The sequence below is a fragment of the Sitophilus oryzae genome, unplaced genomic scaffold (genome assembly GCF_002938485.1).
Source record: "Sitophilus oryzae breed Bouriz unplaced genomic scaffold, Soryzae_2.0 scaffold_845_pilon_pilon, whole genome shotgun sequence".
NCBI classification, from domain to species: domain Eukaryota; kingdom Metazoa; phylum Arthropoda; class Insecta; order Coleoptera; family Curculionidae; genus Sitophilus; species Sitophilus oryzae.
In genome coordinates, this window is record NW_022147467.1 from 1,446,004 (window position 1) to 1,468,894 (window position 22,891).

Below are 22,891 nucleotides of genomic sequence, written 5' to 3' on the forward strand. Positions count from 1 at the left end.
AACCGGTTTCTGTTGAACTTTTGGCACAAAAACATTTCAAATTTATGATTTCAGTCTAATAACTATTTATTCAACATGTTTAATTTATGTCAATGATGACAGGTATTGATAATTTGGATTACAAATATCTCGAGAATCATTACTCGTAGCGATTTTTACCTCTTTTACGTAAGAAACTTCGTAAATGTATATTTTTTTACTTAGTAGTTTTATACAGGTATGAACGAAAAGTTCAAACCAGTTTAAAAATATGTAGGTGGCGCCTTCTACAAGTAGGACTCATATTGACATCAAATTCAAATTTCTTAGGTCAAAAAACTCTCAATTTGCATTCAAATATTGACGTTACTTCGGGAATTATTTGGAAAAAATCGAAATAAAAATGAAACTTCTACACCCTGTATCTGAGAAACTAAGCATTTTAGGACATATTTATTTTATCTGCAGAATATGCTGCCGAAGTTTCTGGAATACATTTCGGATCACCCTGTATATTGAAATTTTCAATAGTTTACATAGTTTGTTGTATTTTCTAAGTCTTAATTGATGCTTATACTATAAATTACTTAATACAATTTTTAACTTAATAGGGTATAAATTATTATTGTAATATTGTTTTTTTATGTAAATAGAATTATTAATTATTGTAGCATGATGTCTTAGTTTATTGGCTCCTTTCTACATTCTCAACTGATCCAGTATAGAATTAATACTAAAATTTCCATAAACTATTTTTTAATAAAGTTAGTAGGTACATTTTTATTCTATAATTTTATTAAAATGTATACAAAATAAGATACTGTATTTATATTCATGTAGTGTTAATGAGCATGTATAAATTAGGTATTTATTAGAAGTCAGTGGTCAAGTGGATCGTGGGAAACTGTTCTGGTGAGTAATAAAAAAATGTACTATACAGGCTAACCATACAAAAATGTACTATACAGGGTCCGGCAATAGTGCGTCGGGCATCTGTAGCTTCTAGAATAAAAAAAAATGGGAATTTTATTTAAGTATAAACCTAAAGTATGTATGAGGATGTATTTCAGAAAAATATTTTAACTTCTAAAAAATGCTCAAAAAAGTGTGTGTGGATCGGGATGATTTTTTTTTAAATGTAACACCCTGTATATTAATGCATTTTTTGCTTCCTTTCAGATCATTTTACATAATCCTAAGATATGAGTAAATATATTTCGACAGTTTCAGAGATGTTAATATGTAAATAAAAAATATATATTTTTCAACCTTCACTAAAGAAATTATTATAAATACAAGAAGTGTCCTGAAATCAAAACTATATTAGGTATTTACTTTAGATGTTATATACTTACTTTGCTACAAATATCGTAATCTTAAATTACACAGGATGTTCAAAATTCTACGCCAAACTTTCTAAAATATAAAATAATTTTTCTTTGTTTTTTCAAATGGACACCCTGTATATTATTTTTTTATTACACGTAGAATTAAAAAATGAACATTTTTGTATTTAAAGTATTTCAAAATTTTTAATGGTTTCGCAGATACACACAGTATTATTTCATATGGCTCTTTCAACGTAAAATACGAGAGAAAAGTCATTGGGTGGCTTTGATAAAAATTTACTGTGGAAAATGCCATATGAAATATAAAACCGCGAATATCTGCTAAACCGTTAAAAATTATGAAATACTCTAAATACAAAAAATGTTCATTTTTATCCATCTATGTGAGAAACTATGAAGCTATAAAATGTTGTTTCGGGAGAGTTGAATATCCGGGAAAGTTGAATTATTGAATGTTATTGCACCCAACAACGCCCTAATTACGATCTCCTTTACGCGTTGACGTTTTTCGGCAATTTTATTAACATTTGAAATTATCACAACACAACACGACGCCGACGCCTAGTTCGAATTCTTTTTCACATATTTTTTACTACCCGAAACAGGCGTTACATCATACAAACCTCGTACCTGAGTGTTTTATAGTCTCAATAACTGCACTAGCAGAAAACTAACATACTTAAATATTATCACAAAACCACGATTTCAATATTATTTTAATGCGATCAACATTACAGCAGCGTGAAATAGGTAGGGATAATTTCTGATTTTTCCCGTTGAAGCGCTGCGGTCGGAATTTGTTGAAATCAACTGAAATGCACCAAGCCTATAGACACCTGAAGTGGGATTCTGTAAGGTCCGTAGTATGGGTAGCAAGACATTTCCTGTCTAGACTGTGCTATTTGTATACGATTGATGAGTCACTAGATAGGAAATAATATATGTTTACAGAACCCAAGGATACTATAGAGATAAGGATAGTTCGATTCCTATCTTCCTGCACTGTCAGTTTTTTACGTCATTTAGGGACCGAGTTGAAGTTGGCGCTAAAGATTTTAGACAGTGACAGTTATTTTTGCTTTTGACGGACGAGCGCACAGTGCGGTGGAAGATAAATTTAGCGGGACAAAACCGTTTGGTTAGAAATAAGCCAATAATTTATACTGACAAGAATAAATAGTAGACATTCCAATTGATATAAAAATGCATGAATATATTCTTTGTATTTCGATACATTTTTATCAACCAAATTTGGTCGTTTTCTGCTCAGCAAGGCAGAGATCATTCGAAAACAAAATATTTACAAGTGCTTATACATTTTATTCCAAAGCCAAATTATGTTTAAGATTGCCAAAGGTATGTACTTTTCTACTGAACGTATATCATTTGTTTAAATCTTTCGTGCCTTTGTTCTGCGGATATCAAACTTTCACTTTTTTTCAAATACCGATATATTGAAAGATGTAGATCTTTTGAGTTACCAATAGTTACCAACACAGGTAGTCACGGTCACAGGGAGTTCAAGCTTAACAGATGAATGCCCAAAAGTTTCATTTCATTCGTCTCGTTAAAGGGTTAATTGAAGAGCATTCAAAAGAAGAATTGGGTTTTGCAAGTACTATGAGCTTTACGGCTAGTGGGAGTAAGAATGCTGCTGTAATTGTTGAAACCTTAACTTAATAAACTAGTAACTTAGTTTAAAAAATGAATAGCTACCCATAAACGGAAAGGCCCGGCCTTCGGACTTGACCTTGTGGCCGGGGCTTTAACCCAAATTACCATAGCGGAAATATATCCGCGGACTTTGCCTTTCACGCAAACCTATGGTATTTTGGGTTAAAGGCCCGGCCTCAAGGCCAAGTCTGAAAGCCGGGCCTTTCCTTGTATGGGCAGCTAATGAATGACACCAATAGTGTGTTCGCCAATTTTCCTCAAGACAAAAACATCTAATGATGTTCTAGTTAAATAAAGCATGACAATATCTTAAAGCCTTTTTTTTACTTTCTGATAATTTCTAATAAATCTAAATGATTGTTACTAGTTTTAATAAAAGTTTAAAAAATTGTCTTAGATACTTACTATATATGAATTTACAATAATTATCGACTGTTAAAATTAAAATTAAAATATTTATCTTATTTATTTTCAAAATAAAATAGAATTTTTTAAAATAAAATATACTGGGTGTCACAAGATTACAAAGTAATTAAAAAATAACTGCTAAAGAGTTTTTTGTAAGTATTTCACCTGATACCATAATTTTATTTATTTGGCAATAGCAAAGGCAATAGGTTACAGTACGGTTTTTGTGTGTCATGTACGAATATGTAGGAGTTTTATTATCTTGTATATTTATGTATTTATTAATAAATTAAGTTGTTAATAAATAAATTTAACTATATGGTGTCAAACATCGCTCCTGAGATTTTGTCCCGCTAGATTAACCATCCGCCGCACTGTGGAGCGCTGGTCCCTGCGTGACGTAAGCATCCACGGTGACTACGACTGCGGCGTTTTGACAGTCCTTTAGAATATATACAGTCCTTGTACAGAACCTATGTTTACGGGCCCTTGTGTCCTTATAAACATACACTACTCAAAACAATTATCTCGTATAATAAATGAAGCATGCATTTTTCTGCGTTATTTTTTCTCGTTTTTCTCGTTATTTTTTAGGATAATTAGGGTACGCACTGACATGTAATTTTCGGCTGACTATTTAGTTACAAAAGTATAAACAATACATTTTAATGGAGCCGATTGGCCCAATATTTGATTGCATTACGTAGCCTAGACTATAAGCTGGCAGGTAATTTTTAATCGGCCGACTATTTAGTTGCGTATTTATAACCAATATTTTCCCATGGAGCCGCGCTCACCTGCAATCAAATAGTCTGCCAATCGGCTCCATAAGTATGTATTGTCCTTGTTTATATATTCTTAAAGTTGCCCAACCGACTAGACAAAATGTGCTGCCAACTGGAGGACAAATCGTGAACCTTTCGAGGCGGAGTCAAAAATATCGATTATTTTCGTTATTTTCCTCAGAGTAATGTAATAATATAGCCCCGGGTTTCTGCGAACTTTAATAGTGATCAGCTGATTAAGAAATTTAAACGAAACTTTTTTTTATAATTTTATTGTAAATTGTGGATTATTTTTGCCTGTTATTTTAAGAATTCTAAACCGTATTAACAAAGAAATTATTATTTCGATATGTTGGTACATTATTTATAATAATTTATGATAATGCTAATGCTGTTAATTAATATTAAAAAAAAGTTACATACCTATTTTAATTTGATTTAATGCAGGTTTATAAAAGAATAATTTCATTCTTAGATTATTTTATTCTAAATCGAGTGCTTTATGAATTTTACGATATTTTTTTTGAAAACATAAAACTTTTTACATTTTCCATGCCAACTAATTGGAATAGTATTATTGGTATGAAAATTTGCCAAGAAAGAAAAGAATTGGCTATAACTTGTAATTTTTCGAAAAAAAACATATTATACCTATATCGCTGACAGGCTTAAAAAATGGCGCTTTTTATGAAGTCATGGCCAACTATGGTTTCCATTTAAAAAAAGATAATGTTTGTGTCATATGTCAAAAATGACAGGCTTTAGAAAAAAAAAAGAAAACACAAACTCATTAGGTATGTGATTATCTACAACTTTTATCTGAAAACTTTTTGTCTAAAATACCGTATGATCGAATAAAAACGGCGTCAGCGATGGCTATGAAATGACGATCGATGATATTTCCCATATAATTTTACATATAAAATGACAGCGATCTTCATTTCATAGCCATCGTTGACGCCGTTTTTATTCGATCATACGGTAGATTATAATGGAATTAGAGAAAAGTTTTAAAATAGCCAAAATTCGTTCTTTTCGAAATATCTAGTAAGCCTTGAACTTCTCCGAAAACTCCGAAAGGCGCATATTTATGACCCCACAAAACTGCAATTATTTTCCCATTTAACCGACTCTCTATCTCCAGTAGTTTCCGAGATACCCATAGAGAACATCGTAGGAAACTCACCCTGTATAGTATATAGAACCTAACTATTATTATTATTTGACTAGATTAATTTGATTAATAAGACTCGATTAATTTAATTTAAAATACATTTGATCAGAGTTTTTTTCCGTATATTCTACTACCAAAAAACCAAAATTATATGATACCTAACGCACTTTTCAACGAAGTTGAAGGAAGATATAGTGTATCTATCACAATACTTAATAGAATTACTACAATTAGAAGAAAAACAAAAAGAAAAAATACCCAAATACCTTCACTTCACCTACTACTCATCTACAAAATAAACTAATCTAAACTCTTATAAAAACACTACACAATTACTTATATTCTACACTGAAAAAATTATCAAACTTACTAATTAATCAAACAAAAAGAAAAAATAACCAAATTATCCCTTCATCTACTACTTAACTACAAAATAATAAACTATAAAAACACTACTAAACTATTTCTGGTATTCTACACTAAACATTATAATTAAACTTAATAAAATTAATCTAATTTTACACTACAACCACTACAACTACAAAGAAATAAGAACATTTTTTAAAACTAAAAGAAACAGAACTTCGATACGTGCAACCAGTATAATAGATCAAGCGGACAAATAATATAAAATACTTTAAAAATGTGCATTCAGAAAGAAAAAATATCTCGAAAATTATCTAAACAAACATTTTTTTTTCTTATCAGTGAAAAGCATCGGCCTCGTCGGCCTTGCGAAATTTGTCGGGTATTTACAATGGTCGAATTGTATAATTACAAGCTTTTATAGCATATCTAATAGATAAAAAGTATCTGGTCGATTAGTAACCAATTGGCACAGTCCGAAAATTATCGATTTTTATTTTCTCTGTTTTTATTGGTCGCTTCAAAATTCAGAGTAACAAAAAATATTTTTCTGTAGTAAAAGACCGTGAAATACGCCCCGCCATCTGGTGCTTTACATCCATAAACGTCTTAGGTTGAGTTACTTTAAAAATTCATATACAAGGGTATTGTTTTCACTTTTGCAACTAAATAGTCGGCCGACTAAAAATTACAGGCCAACGCGTAGGCTTATTGTTTCGAATTTCCCTTCACAGTATCCAAACTATTTAAACCTGTAAACCAGGGAATTCAAAGTGTCTTGTTTTTCAAATTAATATTTTTTTTTTAGAAAATATGCGATAATTGTTTTGAGTAGTTTATATTATCTTATAGTAGTTGATATCATATAGTAGTAGCCATAGATTTTTTTAAAAATACTGGCTTTTTACTTAAAACGTTCCAGTTTTAGGTAGGTAAGTTATACTTCTTTATATTAATAAATAAAATGGATGGGGACAAAACCAATATGAAAGGAGGGTTATAAATAAATAGAGATTATCTTCTAGATACTTTTATTAATACTTTAACAATGTTGAAGCTATACAGATGCAAAATAGATAAAAATAGTTTAGATTTATCGATATTTTTCTTTTTTGATATATATTTGATTTTTAATTTCATAAGAAGTCTTCAAACATTAGAATTACTCGAATATACACAATAGTTGTGGGCAATCTATATAGGAAAAACTTTAATATAATTAAGGCCAAAGTTTATATTTACAGAAAATAATTAAATTTTCATGAAAATCACACGATATTCACTATTCCATAAATATATGCATTCTTATTTAAATTGTACTTGCCATACAGTTTATTCTTATTGAGCTGAAAATGTGTTATTAATAAAATATGGAAATAATGGTTATTCAATCTATGAAAAAATTGAGATGATTGATATTTGATATATAGTTTAAGCTCCCAGCATCTTCTTGACGGTGTAGCCGGGAATAGAATAGAAAAACAATAAAATGATTATTGCTACGCCGAGTATTATGAGCAGTTTTAGAATTGTCCATTTGTAGTTATGCCACAAGATGTATCGAATTGATTTGATGGGGTTCATGAACCACATAAAGGATGAATCAGGTCGACTGCAAAAGAATTTATTATGTAAAAATACCAATGGATAAAAAAACGGCGTCAGAGTTGGATCGAAAATGAGAATCACAAGCATTTTAAATGTAAAATTATATGGCGAATGTGTGTGTGTTATTAATAATAGTCGTTATTCCAAGCCAACTTGACGCTGTTTTCATTTGATGATATTATATAGGTTCATAACCGATATACCGGGTGCGCCTCAAAAGTGGCTCACGCCATAACTTTTATATTTTTTCAGATAAAAAAAACTATGGTATTTTTTTACTTCACTTGATAGAAAATGACATTGTGAATAGAATGACATAGTATGTCAACTTTTGACATTTTCGATTAAAAAAATAACATTTTAAATTTTAATTTAGTGTGCCATGGCCATAAATGAAAAGACAATTTGACTCGAAATACAAAGTGTGTGGTACCAAATTATTCGTAATTTTTTTTTATCTAATATGCAATGGGCCACCCTCGTTTCATGTGAAAAAAATTAGATATGATTAAAAATACGATTGAGCATCTTTTAACAGGCCAGGACAAGCCACGAACAACATTAGACGATCAAATCTATTTTTCCAAGGCTCTTTGATTAAAAATTAGTGTTTTTAACACAGCTATGGCACTCTAGATTGAAATGTAAAATACGATTTTTTATGCGAGAATATCAAAAGTTAACATTTGATATGGTATTCTATTCAGAGTGTCATTTTCTACCGAATAAAGTAAAAAAATACCGAGGGTGCCCAAAGTGGAAGTGACCAAAAACAATTGAATACGTCAATAAATCCTAATTTCTGTCATATACTAACATACCAAATCTCGTTTTTTAACTGAAAAAAAATAAAAAAGATATAGGGGTGAGCCACTTTTGAGGCGCACCCAATAGGTTCATTATCTGTATATGGGTTCATTTTTATTTGTTAATGTTAGTGGTTTATTTTGTTAGGTTAGTGACTAGGTTAGTGACATTTTTTATAGCATTGAGACTAGCATTTTTTTAACTGGTGCACTGTTACCAGCGAAATTGGTTTCATACAGCTATATTAGTAACTAGATTGACTAAGAAGTGAATAACAAAATAGTTAAAAAGTCGAAATTCCCTATTTTATATAGTCATTGGGTTTAGGATCCATTGAAACCAATGTCTCAGAAGCTTTTTATATTAACAGAATTTTAACCAAAAATCATAAATACTTAATCTTTCAAAAATTGGCAGAATAAAAAAAAATTAAAATAAATTATAAAAAATGTCTATATGGCGGATTCATCTATCCAAAAAAATCCTTTATGGGTATTTTGCCACTGCACTGCAAGAAAAATCTAGAAAATAAAATAGTTATTTTTTCTAAACACTTCTGCATTAAACCTAAACGGACGCTGCTTGTCAGGAGTTGTGTTTACAGTTATAAAAATTTGCCTAACAAAGAAAAAAATGCTTAACGTTTCCGAAAGTTTTCTCTTTCCGTCGACGGAAGCAAAAAATATAAAGAATCAAGAAAAAAACGATTTAAAATATTTAAATTGAACCATTCGAGAACACTTTACTTTTTAAAACAGATACATCTACAAGAAATTGTTGACGTTCTGTTAAAATGACATTATATTAAGTTAAACTTCAAAATTAACAATTACTACCTGATAACAATTACTTAATAAGGTAAAACCAAAAAGCCCAAACTTTCTATATGATTATTTTTGAATTTTACGTATGTTATGTTTATTTATGTTATGTTCTTTAAAATCAAAGAAGCGATTGCCATACATTACTAACATCTACAGATGCATGAGCAATACATTTATTTTTATTAGATTGTATTAAAAAAGCCTCTTTTATTTTTCTTTTAGAGGCTATCGCTTCTTTCATTATAATTTTGGTGTTATTAAAATTTATTCTGTGCCCTGTGTCCCAAGAATGCTGACAAATCTTAGATTTGTGAAAATGTCCATTTCTTAAATAATCTTTATGTTCTTTAATTCTAACATTTAAGGGTCTAGATGTTTCACCAATGTAAAATTTATCGCATTCACAGGGTATTTGGTATATTATATTTTTTGTTTGTTGTTCTGTATTTATTGGTTTAGTATCCTCTCTTAGCCTCTAAATGAAAAATAAAAGAGGCTCTTTTAATACAATCTAATAAAAATAAATGTATTGCTCATGCATCTGTAGATGTTAGTAATGTATGGCAATCGCTTCTTTGATTTTAAAGAACATAACATAAATAAACATAACATACGTAAAATTTAAAAATAATCATACAGAAAGTTTGGGCTTTTTGGTTTTACCTTATTAAGTAATGGTTATCAGGTAGTAATTGTTAATTTTGAAGTTTAACTTAATATAATGTCATTTTAACAGAACGTCAACGATTTCTTGTAGACGTATCTGTTTGAAACGTAAAGTGTTCTCGAATAGTTCAATTTAAATATTTTAAATAGTTTTTTTCTTGATTCTTTATATTTTTTTGCTTCCGACGACGGAAAGAGAAAACTTTCCGAAACGTTAAGCATTTTTTTCTTTGTTAGGCAAATTTTTATAACTGTAAACACAACTTCTGACAAGCAGCGTCCGTTTAGGTTTAACGTAGAAGTGTTTACAAAAAATAACTATTTTATTTTGTAGATTTTTCTTGCAGTGCAGTGGCGAAATACCCATAAAGGATTTTTTTGGATAAAATAAATTATCTTCTGATAATCTGATAAACTGTAATTAGAAGAAATCAGTTTGATTTTTGTCATTTTTTCGTTTTTTTTTCTAGTTTGTTTTTCTTTAGATTCACTATCTATGTCTTTTATTTGATGTTTATATTATAAAATTTCTATAACAATTTTTAAGTTAACAGAGTATATTTTTATGAGAAGTTTTTATTGTAAAATAGATTTTACAAGTTAATGAAATTTTAATTGTAGTATGCTGTTGATAAAATATGATGATGTGTTTAAGTATGTCAGTTCAAATCAAATACAGGCTTGTAAGAAGAAAAAAAAACATAGTTAAACATATTTTTTATGACAGATGGCTGAACTTTTAAATATGACATCTACTTTTCATTCACAAACAACTTTTTTATACAGTTAAGAGCGAATTTTATATTTTTGAAGATCTCTCGTATACAAAATGATATACTTCACTATTGACTAATTTATTTGGAGCTTCACAGGATACAGATTCTTTTATAAAGAATAAAAATTCTAGTTAATTTAAAGTAACTTTTGTTCGTATCTGTCCAGTATTAGATTATGGTTTTTAACTGGATTATCTTGTCTGTGCAGGTGTACGAGTATAATTAAAGTAGCCATATAATCAGACAATTGCACATGGGTAGATGAATAATCGTCCCTCATCTATCTTATCAATTAATTTTATTAAATCTTACTTGGGTTTTTCCAAAGGGTCAGGTTCGTTTCTTCCCAACCCTACTGGTACTTTCTCCGCTTCTTCTTTGGTTAACAAATGAATCTCTGCTTCGACTTTGCCGGTTAGTTCCATTTCTTCATTGTCTTTTTTCACATAAAATGGCCACCAACCTTTAATGTAACGAATATAACACGTATGCGGAGTTATTACTATTTAAATATTTTACCTTTTACTCGTTTTTGTTTAAAAATATTCACTACAGGTACTGATTCGTCCGATTTCAACATATCTAACGCACAAAGTTTTGATGATTTTGCTCCACGTGGAAATCTGTTAAGATCTAGTGTTACTGCCCCTGAAAAATAGAAATATTGTTTGTATACCTTTATAAAGTATGTCTCCGGATCGTCTTTATAAGAGAAAACACTTTTTTATTAACTAGGTACACTTTGAAGAGAAATGCATTCTTCATAAAAAAATGCTTATTCTAAAATAGCTAGTGCTGTTTATACTTTTCCGAATTTCCATACCGTTTTAAAGAAAAATGCAGAAAAGAAATGGTTGATTTTTTTTAGGAAGAATATATTTTTTAGAAGATATACCGGGTGCGTCTCAAAAGTGGCTCACCTTTATAACTTTTATTTTTTCAGATAAAAAAACGAGATTTGGTATGTTAGTATATAATATAAATTAGAACTGACTGACTTATTCAATTGTTTTTGGTCACTTCCTGTTTCACCGGAAATGACCTCAACTTTTGATTTTTAAATGGAACCCTCGCTTCATAAAAACACTAATTCTTAATCAAGGAGCTTTGGAAAACTCGATTTGATCGTCTAATGTTTTTATTTAGTGTCTTTATCGTCTAATGTTTTTAGTCCTGGCCAGTTAGAAAATGCTCAAATCGTATTTTTAATCATATCTTAATTTGTAGCGACCATACCAACAGGTATGGTAGGCTATTAAGATAGGCAAAAAAAGTTTTTTTAATTTCACTCAAAATGAGTTATTTGGGTCATAAATGACCTAAATACAAAATATTTTCATGGTGTCTGTCTGTCCGTCTGTCTGTAACACGATAACTCAAAATCTGGTGGGGGTGGGGGGTATGGGAGGGGGTTAAAATTTTAAAAAATCGTAGCTCCAAAATTACAGCTAGCGAAACGCGGTTTTCAATTTAAGATTATGAATAATATTTGCAACAAAATTTATAATAACATCAAAATCAGTCAAAGTCGTAGTTTTTGAGATAAAAAAAATTGGAAAATTTCCTTTACTTTGAAACTAAAAGAAGTGCCCACCAACTTTTTATTAACATATTTCAGTATGGGCGGCTATACGTGCCTCCCGGCGGCCAATTTTTTCAAATGGAACGAGGGTGGCTTATTAGGTATTTCGAGTCAAATTTTCGTTACGAACCGCAAGTTATAATTTCAAATAAACCATATGCGAAAATGTCAAAAGTTGACATATGATATATCATTCTATTCAGAATGTTATTTTCCATCGAATGAAGTAAAAAAATATCGAGGGTGCCATTTAAAAATGAAAAGTTGTACTCATTTCCGTTGAAACAGAAAGTGACCGAAACCAATTGAATACGCCAATTAATCTTAATTCATGTCATATACTAACATACCAAATCTCGTTCTTTTAATTGAAGAAATAAAAAAGTTATAGGGGTGAGCTACTTTTGAGAGGTACATGGTATAGAAGGTATAAATATAATTAACCATAATAGACGACACAAAACTTTAATAAAGAATGCATTTTACTCAAAAAGTTAATAATAAAAAGTGCTCTTCTAAAGATGATCTGGGGACATACTGTAGACAATGTGATTTAATGCTCTGAAAATGCTTCATCTTCATGTCAGGTTTTCTCTCGGGTTTTCTGTATACTTGTATTTATTTTTACCTAAGAAATCATCAGCTGAGAAATGGTCAGCGTCCCACACTTGCAGTTCCAATCGAGCGGGTATTTTACATTCAGTTTCGTCCCAGGAGAATAGCGACTCTTTGCGCGATATCACAATTTTTTGTTCAGCTACTAAGTACTCAAACGGGAAAATATACCTCCAGTTAAAATTTCCCTCCCCCGTAAGAGATCTGTAATGAATGTCCGTAGCTTGACAGTCTTCTGGACCTTTGAGCCACCTAAAATAGAGTACATTATTATTTTAGATTTTCATACATGGTGACCCTGTGACCTACAAAATATCTATATTATACAGGGTTGTTCACCACATACGACACGGAGTATTGTAGCTAAACGATTAGATTTTTACAAATTTTAATTTTTGGGTTCATTGAAGGACTATTAGAGCTACAATTTAGAAATAATTTTACAAGATACAGAGTGTCCCAAATAAGTAAAAAACGCTATAGTTGTATTTTTTTTAAACGGAACACCCTGTATATTATTCTATTTTTAGATTCGACGATTGAAATAAAGGTAAATTTTATTAAGGTTTATCACACTCAAATCTTGCCGTTTTTGAAATATTTTCAATTTTGTGAAATTGCAGTAAAAATTTTAAGGCTTCATTTCTCCAAGGGTATCACAGTTTTTAATACTAAATATTTACTGAAGTTTATTTATTGATCAGTTATTGTGTTGCAATAATAAAAATTATACTACCTTATACAGAGTGTCTAAAATTTTATTTTAAATAATTACTAGCTTTAAACGGCAATAACTTGTTTTGGAATGCCCTGTATATTTTAGGAGAATCAGATGCATAATTTAATTGTCTATCAAATTGTATTATACCAGTTTTTACCTATCCCTTCAAGTTTTCGTAGAAAATGCATTTTCTTATAATTTAGACCTGATTTATGAATATACCTATGGAATATTGACATTTTAGATTGTTTTTAAAGCAACAAATGTACAAAATGTACAGGCTAGTAATATTATCGTTTTTAACAAAATGATAATATTACTAGCCCATTTGTATGCAAAAAGAAAACTATTTAAATCTTCATAAAAGAGTATACCATTAATTAAATATACCACCATTATTTCCGCCCAAATACTAATTAATTACATACTTAATTATGTTCGTGAATAGATTATTCTAAATAAATGCGGATTTGAATCAGAAATCAATATAATAATAAGTTATAAAAATGAATGTCTCTGTTGTTACAAATAAGCATTTCTCAAAAAATGAAATATTATTTTTAAGGTGTTACTTGTTACCACACTGCCTAATACAAATAGAAAATTCAGTTTTTTAGTTTTTGGAGCAATTATTAATCAACGCAAACAGTCAATTAATGTAGTTTAAATACTGGAATCATATTAATTGGTCCTCTTTAACAAATATTTAAACAGTTTTTTTATTTTTTAATGAAATAAACAAACTATATCGACAATATTAGTATCTGTACTCTTTAAAAATTTGGTACATCTTTAAAAATAATCTAAAATGTCAGTATTCCATGGGTATATTGATAAATGAATTTAAAATTACAAGAAAATTCATTTTCTACGGAAACTTGAAGCTATACGTAAAAAATAGTATAATACAATTTGATAGACAATTAAATTGTGCATCTGATTCTCATAAAATATACAGGGTGTTCTATTTAAATTAAACAAGTTATTGCCGTTTAAAGCTAGTAATTATTTAAAATAAATTTTTAGACACTCTGTATAAGGTAGTATAATTTTTATTATTGCAGCACAATAACTGATCAATAAATAAACTTCAGTAAATATTTAGTATTAAAAACTTTGATACCCTTGGAGAAATGAAGCCTTAAAATTTTGATTGCAATTTCACAAAATTGAAAATATTTCAAAAACGGTAAGGTTTAAGTGTAATAAATCTTTATCAAATTTACCTTTATTTTAATCGTAGAACCTAAAAATGTAATAATATACAGGGTGTTCCGTTTAAAAAATACAACTTTGATATTTTTTATTTATTTGGGACACCCTGTATCTTGAAAAAATATTTTTAAATTGTAGCTCTAATAGTCCTTCAACGAACCCAAAACTTACAATTTGTAAAAATCTAATCGTTTAGCTACAATACTCCGTGTCGTATGTGGTGAACAACCCTGTATGCAATCAGGTTTCATCTACGAGAAAAAAAAATCTACTTTTTAGTAGTGTACATTTTATTTTTGTTTAAATATTTTTAAACACTTTAAATATTCAGCGCAATGAGATTAAAATTAACCTAATTGATGCAGCGTGATTAAAACTTACACTTGATTGCCCCCTCCGCCCTTAGGTTTGACTGACTGACGCGCCCTAGTGAAGTCGCAAACAAGGGCGTAGACAAGGGGGGGGGGGTACTGGGGGACAGTACCCCCCCCTGACGCTTGACGAGATACGAGAATTGAAATAGTCATTGACTATGGAAGGATTTTTTTTAATTAATATCCGACATATAAGAACACTTTGTATGCTTTTAATTATGTTGATTTATCGTTTATAATATGTTCGACCCATAGACTTAAAATAAAATATAGACTACACTATTTACATCTCAACGCGGACAAACAACCTTTTTTGTACACATGTTTACTTCTGGGTACAGTCGACCGAGCCTTCCTCATCCAGCCTATGTTGTCACGTCTTTAATATTATCAATATTTTTTTTCTTGTTATACACATATATTGAGATATTAATACTACAGTTTAATAAAGTAGGTTTTAATATTCCAGAGATGTATTAAATAGTCCTTATACTACTAAATTATAAGTCGGATACTGTTTAAAAAGGATAAGTTCTTTACAATATGACAACACCGATTAGAGGCGAGGGAGCCTATTCATTCATTTATTACCTTGTAGTACGTGTCGCACGTGTGCGGTAAAGCTTTGTTGCCGCTATCTCCCCGGCTGTATTAACGCATTTTCTTAGCTTGTAGTGCTTAAGTGTTTATTTTATTGACTTTTTCTGTTCAAGAACTATAAAATATGGTTCGCCAGTGCCAAATTTGCAAGAAATTTGACTTAAATAATCCATTTAAGTCTTGAAACGACTTTTGACCGGTAGGCAACTCTCAATTTACCCATTGGGAGTCAGTGGCGTTGTTGTAGAAAGGCGCTTATTTAGATAATATTTTAGTAAAATGTAAAATCTGAATTTTTTCTCTTACATTACATTATTTACTTACTTACATTGTAACAAAATCATAATTATAACCCTGTTAATAATTAATTATGTTTTTATTAAAAATATATTCCGGTTTATTCTAAAATTATCTTCAGAATCTAAAATAACGTACAAGAATTTTAAAATGATATTACATTATGAAACAATATTTTTTAATATACCGGGTCGTCTCAAAAGTGTATAACAACCAATAACCCTCAACCCTATAACTTTTTTTATTTTTTCAGATAAAAAAACAGATTTGTATGTTAGTAGGTATATGACATAAATTAGGATTTATTGACGTATGCAATTGTTTTTGGTCTCTTCCTGTTTCACCGAAATGATTACATCTTTTGATTTTTAAAGGCACCCTCGGTATATTGCTACTTTATTCGATAAAAAATGACACTCTGAATAGAATGACTTATCATATGTCAACTTTTGACATTGTCGCTTAAAAACATATCCTATTTTAAATTTCAATCCAGTTTTTTTCAATCCACTAAGTTTTAATCAAGGAGCCTTGGAAATATAGTTTTGATCGTCTAATAGGTTTCGTGTCTTGTCTAGGCCGGTTAAAAGATGTACAAATCGTATTTTTAATCATACATATGTCAATTTTTCAAATGGAACAAGGGTGACTCATTAGCATATTTGGAAAAAGCATTTTTTATGAATATATTGATACCACACACTTGGTATTTCGAGTCAAATTGTCGTTATGAACCGCGTGTTACAATTACAATTAAACCATATGCGAAAATGTCAAAAGTTGACATATGATATGTCATTCTATTCAGAGTGTCATTTTCTATCGAATAAAGTAGAAATATACCGAGGGTGCCGTTTAAAAATTAAAAGTTATAGTCATTTCCGGTGAAACAAGAAGTGACCAAAAACAATTGAATGCGTCAATCAATCCAAATTTATTTCATATACTAACATACTAAATCTTGTTTTTTTATTTGAAAATATAAAAAAATTATGGGGATGAGCCACTTTTGAGACGCACCCGGTATAATAAAGATAGTACCGAGTTAAATAAATGTAGTTTTTATTTTATCCACTTCCTATCACCTTCCTTGCTTTAATGGAACAGATTTATGTTTTCTCTAATTTACATAATAAGACATCACTTAACCAGAAAAAAAATTACAACAATCATATTTTTTTTTCTCTCCCTGTCGCCGATTCTATTATATCTGTGGAATAGATCCTGTTTTGATTAATATTGGGGGTTGTAAATGTTTGACTAAAATTAATAATTTATTATTAATTTCAAAAATTACCTAATTTCGATTATAAAATTTCTTCTATAACGTGTATTTTATTATTTTTATCCTTTTTGGACTCTAAATTGTTTTTTCTAAACTTTTATTTAAAAAAAACCTGTCCTAAATCTTAATAAAATATAAAAAGTTTAAATACGATATATTTTTAATTTAACTATAGCTTCATTAAAATAAAAAAATTACCCGGCTATGATACGGAGAGTTCAGGTGTACTTGAGAAACGAAAGACAGTGTTTTGTTTCTCGGCAGAGTCGTCAGGGAACGACCGTTACGACAGAGACAACCTATCTATCGCTCGTGTCGCACTCGTTATAACCTAAAACAATAACAAAACAATAACAAGACAGTGTCTGACCGCATGTTCCAGCTATTTATGAATGAGATGCTCAGTCTATATTTTATTTTAAGTCTATGGTTCGACCTTATTAAAAGCATACAAAGTGTTCTTATTGGCCAGGACAGATTAGTGGGGTTAACTCTAATCAATATCCATAAAGATATTGAAATAAATGTTGATGCTGTTATTGATAGGTTTTCCAAACAGCGTACTAGAAAACTTGATTTTGTTTTGTAGTTTTATTTATAGTTTATAGTTTTTATAGTTTTTTTTGATAGTTTAGAGTTTTTATTTATAGTTTATAGAAAATTAACTAATAAACGTCGTTGTTTCATTGTTGTTTATGTTATTTACAAATCTATATTTTAATTTTTTTGTTATGTTTTTATATATTTTTGAAGACAAAAAAATCGCCGTCGTTTTAATTCGACAAAAAAATTCCGACGGTGATTTTTTTGCGGCTTAATCATAGTACCACCCCCATAGCATACACCTATCTACGCCCCTGGTCGCAAAATTGTACATACAATCTAACTATTCTCATTCTACGATCACGTTATGGTGTAGTTTGCATTTTCGACATTTTCTTGATCAACACTACTTCTTGTAAGAGCGGTTGGCAACGTTGCTTTGTCCAGTCGAATTTCGCGCCTTTAATCCATTATGATAAGTTATTAAACAAACTTAAGTCTGTAAAAATAAGACGTTTAAAATTTTAATTAAGTAGATAGTTTTGTTTTTTGTTCGTATTTTCCCTAGTAGTACAGTATTGTAATAATGTATGAATAAATACATCCCAATACAACCCCTATAATCCGAAGTACTGTATAATCCTATAATCCAAGCGCCCCAATCGTGTAAAATGAACCATAATCTGAACACCTTCAATTCGGCAATTTGAATTACTCTGCATGTACCCGCCGCCCTCAACATAGCTTGCCCACCCCGCCTTTTTACCCACGGCACGCTAATGCTGAAACAACAGTTCCTAAAATGATAATGATATGTGAAATAGGTGGAAAGAGAAGGAGGGGGAAACGGAGAATCAGATGGAAGGGAGATGTTGAAGAGGACTTAAAGGTAAAAGTTAATGGGTGGAGAATAAAGGTGAAGGATAGAAACAAGCCTTTTAGGCTTTTAGAGCTAGTTTATATATAACTTTAGTGTGAAAAAAAGTTTGAATTACCCTGTGTACTAACTTTAAAAAATATTTTAAAATAAGTGCAGTGTGCGTTTTTTTAAATAAGTTGATAATAAAATCTCAATTATGAAACACGATCTGGAACTTTTCCCGAAGAGTGTTATTCTTATGTCGAAATCTTCTCTAACTCGTTGGGAAGACTATAAAATACTGTATGATAAAAAAAACGGCGTCAGCGATGGCTATGAAATGAATATCGCTGTCATTTTATAAGTAAACTAGCGTGTACCCAGAGAGAACACTAATAACTAAAGTGAGAGGGCTTGTAGAATAGGGCATTTCGTAGATTTAGATTTAGTTTTTAGTTTATTTTGTCACCGCGCATCCCAGACACGTATAGCGTTTAGGCGGTCAAAAAAGGAAGTTTTCAACTTTGCAAGTTAAACATTTGACAGGATTAATTAGATTGTCAGTAGCTTATTCTATTTCTTCGCTCTAGAAGGAGATAACTAAAATCTGTTGATAATCGGAGTAATAAATTGTTTTTGACTGAATGTACCTGTTTACCCTTTTAGCTTGTGAGAAAAGAAGACTATTGTGTCGGAAAAACAAGTATTTTAAGACGTCTGGCTCTTTGATATATCTTTTACTATGCTCTCTAGAACAGCATGCGGCGCGTCTGGCTGCCGGTAAACGTTGCGTTCTCTACTGCGCATGGAAAGGAGATTCTATATTTTATTAGTCATTTAAATTCTAATATTGAATATAAACCGACCGAGTCTCCATAACTCAATGCGTAGAGTTTCAGACCACGAACCGAGGAGTCAGAGTTCGAATCCGGGTCAGGACAAAACCTTTTTTATTTTATTTTCGATTATATTCTGATAGTAAAGTATTAAATATTTGTTTTTTTTTGAATCACCAGAATTATTTCAAAAATTATTATATATTATTATTTATATTAGCCTTATTAGGTATTTGAAAATAGTTACCGAGATAAAACTTACCTTTAAAGGAAACGTTTTGTCTGGATCTCAACGACAAAACAAAAATTTAAAAAATGCCGAATAATCGTGGAATCTCAAATAATCAATAATGACAATCATATTGACGTTGCTAGCTCTAGTCGTACATTGCTAATTTACAAATTTACATAGGTAAGCATAACCTATGGGATAAATCCGATTGTAAAAGTAAAACATCACATTCTTTTCTGGTACCTATGGAATGACTAGGTATTATACCTGGTATTATTACCAGTAATACAAATTATTTTTTTCAACTGATAGGTTCTTGTTATAGAATAAAGACTATCAAAAACATTGAATACCTACGGGATACCTACTGATACTTTGTGCGAGCTCCCAACCGTGCTTCCCTGTTTACTCCCAACCAAGTTAGATAAAAAAGATATTGAAGATTGCAGCCTTGAGTTGGAGTATGGCAAGAAGTATGGGCTTCACTACGACATGTACAGAAACGGATTACCTAAACTGGTAAGCATGTAAAATTAAACCTTAATGAAAAATTGAACTTATTTATTTTTAGTTCAAGAAAAAGCATGACAATCCACAACCCACCAAAAACCTGGTAAATGAATTCTGCAAAAACTGAAAACCAAACTGAGTTAAATAAATTATTATGTTCCTACATAGTATTTTATTTATAGGTTTTAATGCTTTAAAGTCTCATAATAAATTTTCGTTGTCAACAAAATAATCTAAAAAAACTACGAAGATTTCTTATTATAAACTTGAAAGATTAAGATTCGGTTGAAATACACAAATTTTAAATTTTTGGCGCCAGTATATAGGTATGAATGCAACCTACTATATCGATAATGCGCTCATAGTTCGGGTTAGACGCCAAAGGCCGCGCCACTAACACAGTCTTCAAAAATTAACGTTGATCGGTCTCTCTCACTTTAGTTATTAGTGTTCTCTCTGCGTGTACCCGCGACTTCGTTCGCGTCGAATTAATAATCGTTTTTTAAATAAAAAATATTGTAATATTTGAGGGGTGGTTTCACCCTCTTGGAACTGGAATTTCGAAAAATCCCTTCTTATCGAACCTCTACACCCTAGAATCAACCTGTATGCCAAAATTGAGCTTCTTACGTTGAGTGGTTTGAGCAGGATTGTGATTAATCAGTGAGTCACTTAAGGATTTTATATATTAGTATAGATTTATATGGGAAATGTCGTCGATCGTCCCTCCCCAGCCAACTGGACGCTGTTTTTTTTTCGATCGTACGGTATTTGACTCTTACCCTTTAACGTAAATATCTGACATTTTTTCACCAGTGAAAAAAGCATCATCTTCCAACACTACTTCGTCAGTGTTCCATATGATTACCCTCAGTTCATAACTTTTGGGTTTTCTCGGTGATATATCCAAAGGCGGACCTGGCAGAGGCATGTCCATAGGAAACATATCCACCCACATTTCCAGTTTTCCTTGTTCAATCCCAGGTTTATCTGGGTTATACAGCGGTCTCGTTTCAACATGTTCCGGTACTAGATGACATCCGACTTTAGGTATCTCGTGCCATCTATAATATTTGATTTCAGCTGTTTCCTAATTATTTAAGGCTGTATTCCGTTGCAAAACCAGGCGAACCAGACCGGTAAATTACGGTAAAAAGCGGTTCTTGAAAAACATCGGTTTGATACGGAACGGTTTGGTAAAATATTGAAAACGTCAAATGTTGACGTTTTCTAAATTTCAATACCTCTATAATAAAATTTATCTTTTATGCATTTTTAATGTACCTATTCTCTGCTTTTACGTTTTCTTCTTCTTTTCAATGGAGTTTAATATTGAAAAGTACTTTATTAATAAACTGTTAAACTCGTTAGACAGCTCAAGTGAAGATTTGCAGGTCCAATATTAAAACAGGTCAATAATAAATAAACAAATCTAATCAATATTTATATTTTTATAGCTTACAAAACATTCACGATTACTTGTTGTCTTGTTTTTCATGTTTTCTTTAAATACTCCTGACTTTAAGAAACAATGGCTGTATGATAAGTTTAAATGGTCCTAAAAAGTCATTCTATTTAGTTAATGAAATTTATTTACCTTTACTGCCATACTTCCATTGCTTTTCGATGTAAATACAAAATATTATTACAAATTTTAGAAATTAAATGAGAATTTCACTCGAACTTCCAATATTTGCTTGATTTCTGTCACATAAATGACACTGATTGACAAACAAAACCAGAAAAACCAGCCTTCTCGCGCTGGTTAGTTTGGTGACAGTTATAACCGAATTTTCCAGGAACCGTGTTCCGTAATAAGAAAACTTTCAGGAAAGCGATAGAAACGGAACATAAAACCATAACCAAGGTAAGCAACGGAATACACTCTAAGTGAAATTATATTTACCGGTGTATGACGGCTAAAGCCATGTGTTCTTCTGCCTCTCTAAACTTGTAAAACTCCATGTCTTCCGTTTGAATGGTGAAGAACTGACTTCCAACTTTGACTTGACCGTCACTATATACAGGGGTTTCGATTTTAGCGTCTTTACAAAGTTTCGCTAAAATTTGTGTAGGTTTCATGGCGTCCCTCCAAGCATTGTATCCATGCCTTGAACGGAAAAAAATAAGCAACTTTTAATAAGTTAAAAATATAAGAGGGATTTTAATTGAAAGTATTTTGAGAATATAAATGCCTCTAACACATAGACATCACAAATATGAAAATATTTTTTTTAATGTAAACGACAATACCAAATGTCTCAAGAAACATAATCGCATTAAAATTATTTTAAAAGGGTAAATTAAATAATAAATAACTACTAACTGCGTTATACAAGGTGTTTCAAAAAACATGTACCATCTCTCGTGGGGAGATACCTCACGCAAAAATAAGATTTATTTCACATATCAATATATAGGTCCGATTCTGCTTTGTCTTAATAATTTTTCGCTTTTGTATAATTCTCTTCCAAGTAGTTTTAGTGATTTGAATGCATTTTTGAGGGTAAAAATTACTATAAGTGTTACATATTTTAATGCCAAAAAAGTGTCGATAAATTCGTCAGGGACGTTCATATGGGTTATCACTGGAATATTTTCCAAAAAAAAACATGTGCGCCACTGACTTTTTTTCTTTTCATATCAAAATTGTGTAGGCTGTTTAATTTCAATTAAAAGTTATCTCTTGATATTTTGTCGAATTCGGCCTTCTTGATGAGATTAACGCAATTTTATTAATCACAATTAATAAAATTAAAATATAAATAAAATTAATAAATTATATATTTTACCTAATTTATTATTA

At 30.5% G+C, this 22,891-nt stretch overlaps 1 protein-coding gene across 2 annotated transcripts in view; it reads right to left on the minus strand.

The window, feature by feature from the left end:
• Positions 1–6,866: 6,866 nt before the first annotated feature.
• The window catches only part of LOC115889719 (otoferlin-like), a 274,808-nt gene continuing 258,783 nt past the window's right edge, over positions 6,867–22,891 (minus strand). For both annotated transcript variants that reach the window (XM_030909785.1, XM_030909784.1), the window contains 6 exons: positions 21,992–22,195; positions 20,868–21,149; positions 12,627–12,865; positions 10,936–11,064; positions 10,729–10,879; positions 6,867–7,347 (listed from right to left, as the gene is read on the minus strand). In XM_030909785.1, coding sequence (XP_030765645.1) covers positions 7,167–7,347; positions 10,729–10,879; positions 10,936–11,064; positions 12,627–12,865; positions 20,868–21,149; positions 21,992–22,195 — 1,186 coding nt within the window. In that variant the 3' untranslated portion in view covers positions 6,867–7,166. The remainder of the gene's footprint in view (positions 7,348–10,728; positions 10,880–10,935; positions 11,065–12,626; positions 12,866–20,867; positions 21,150–21,991; positions 22,196–22,891) is intronic.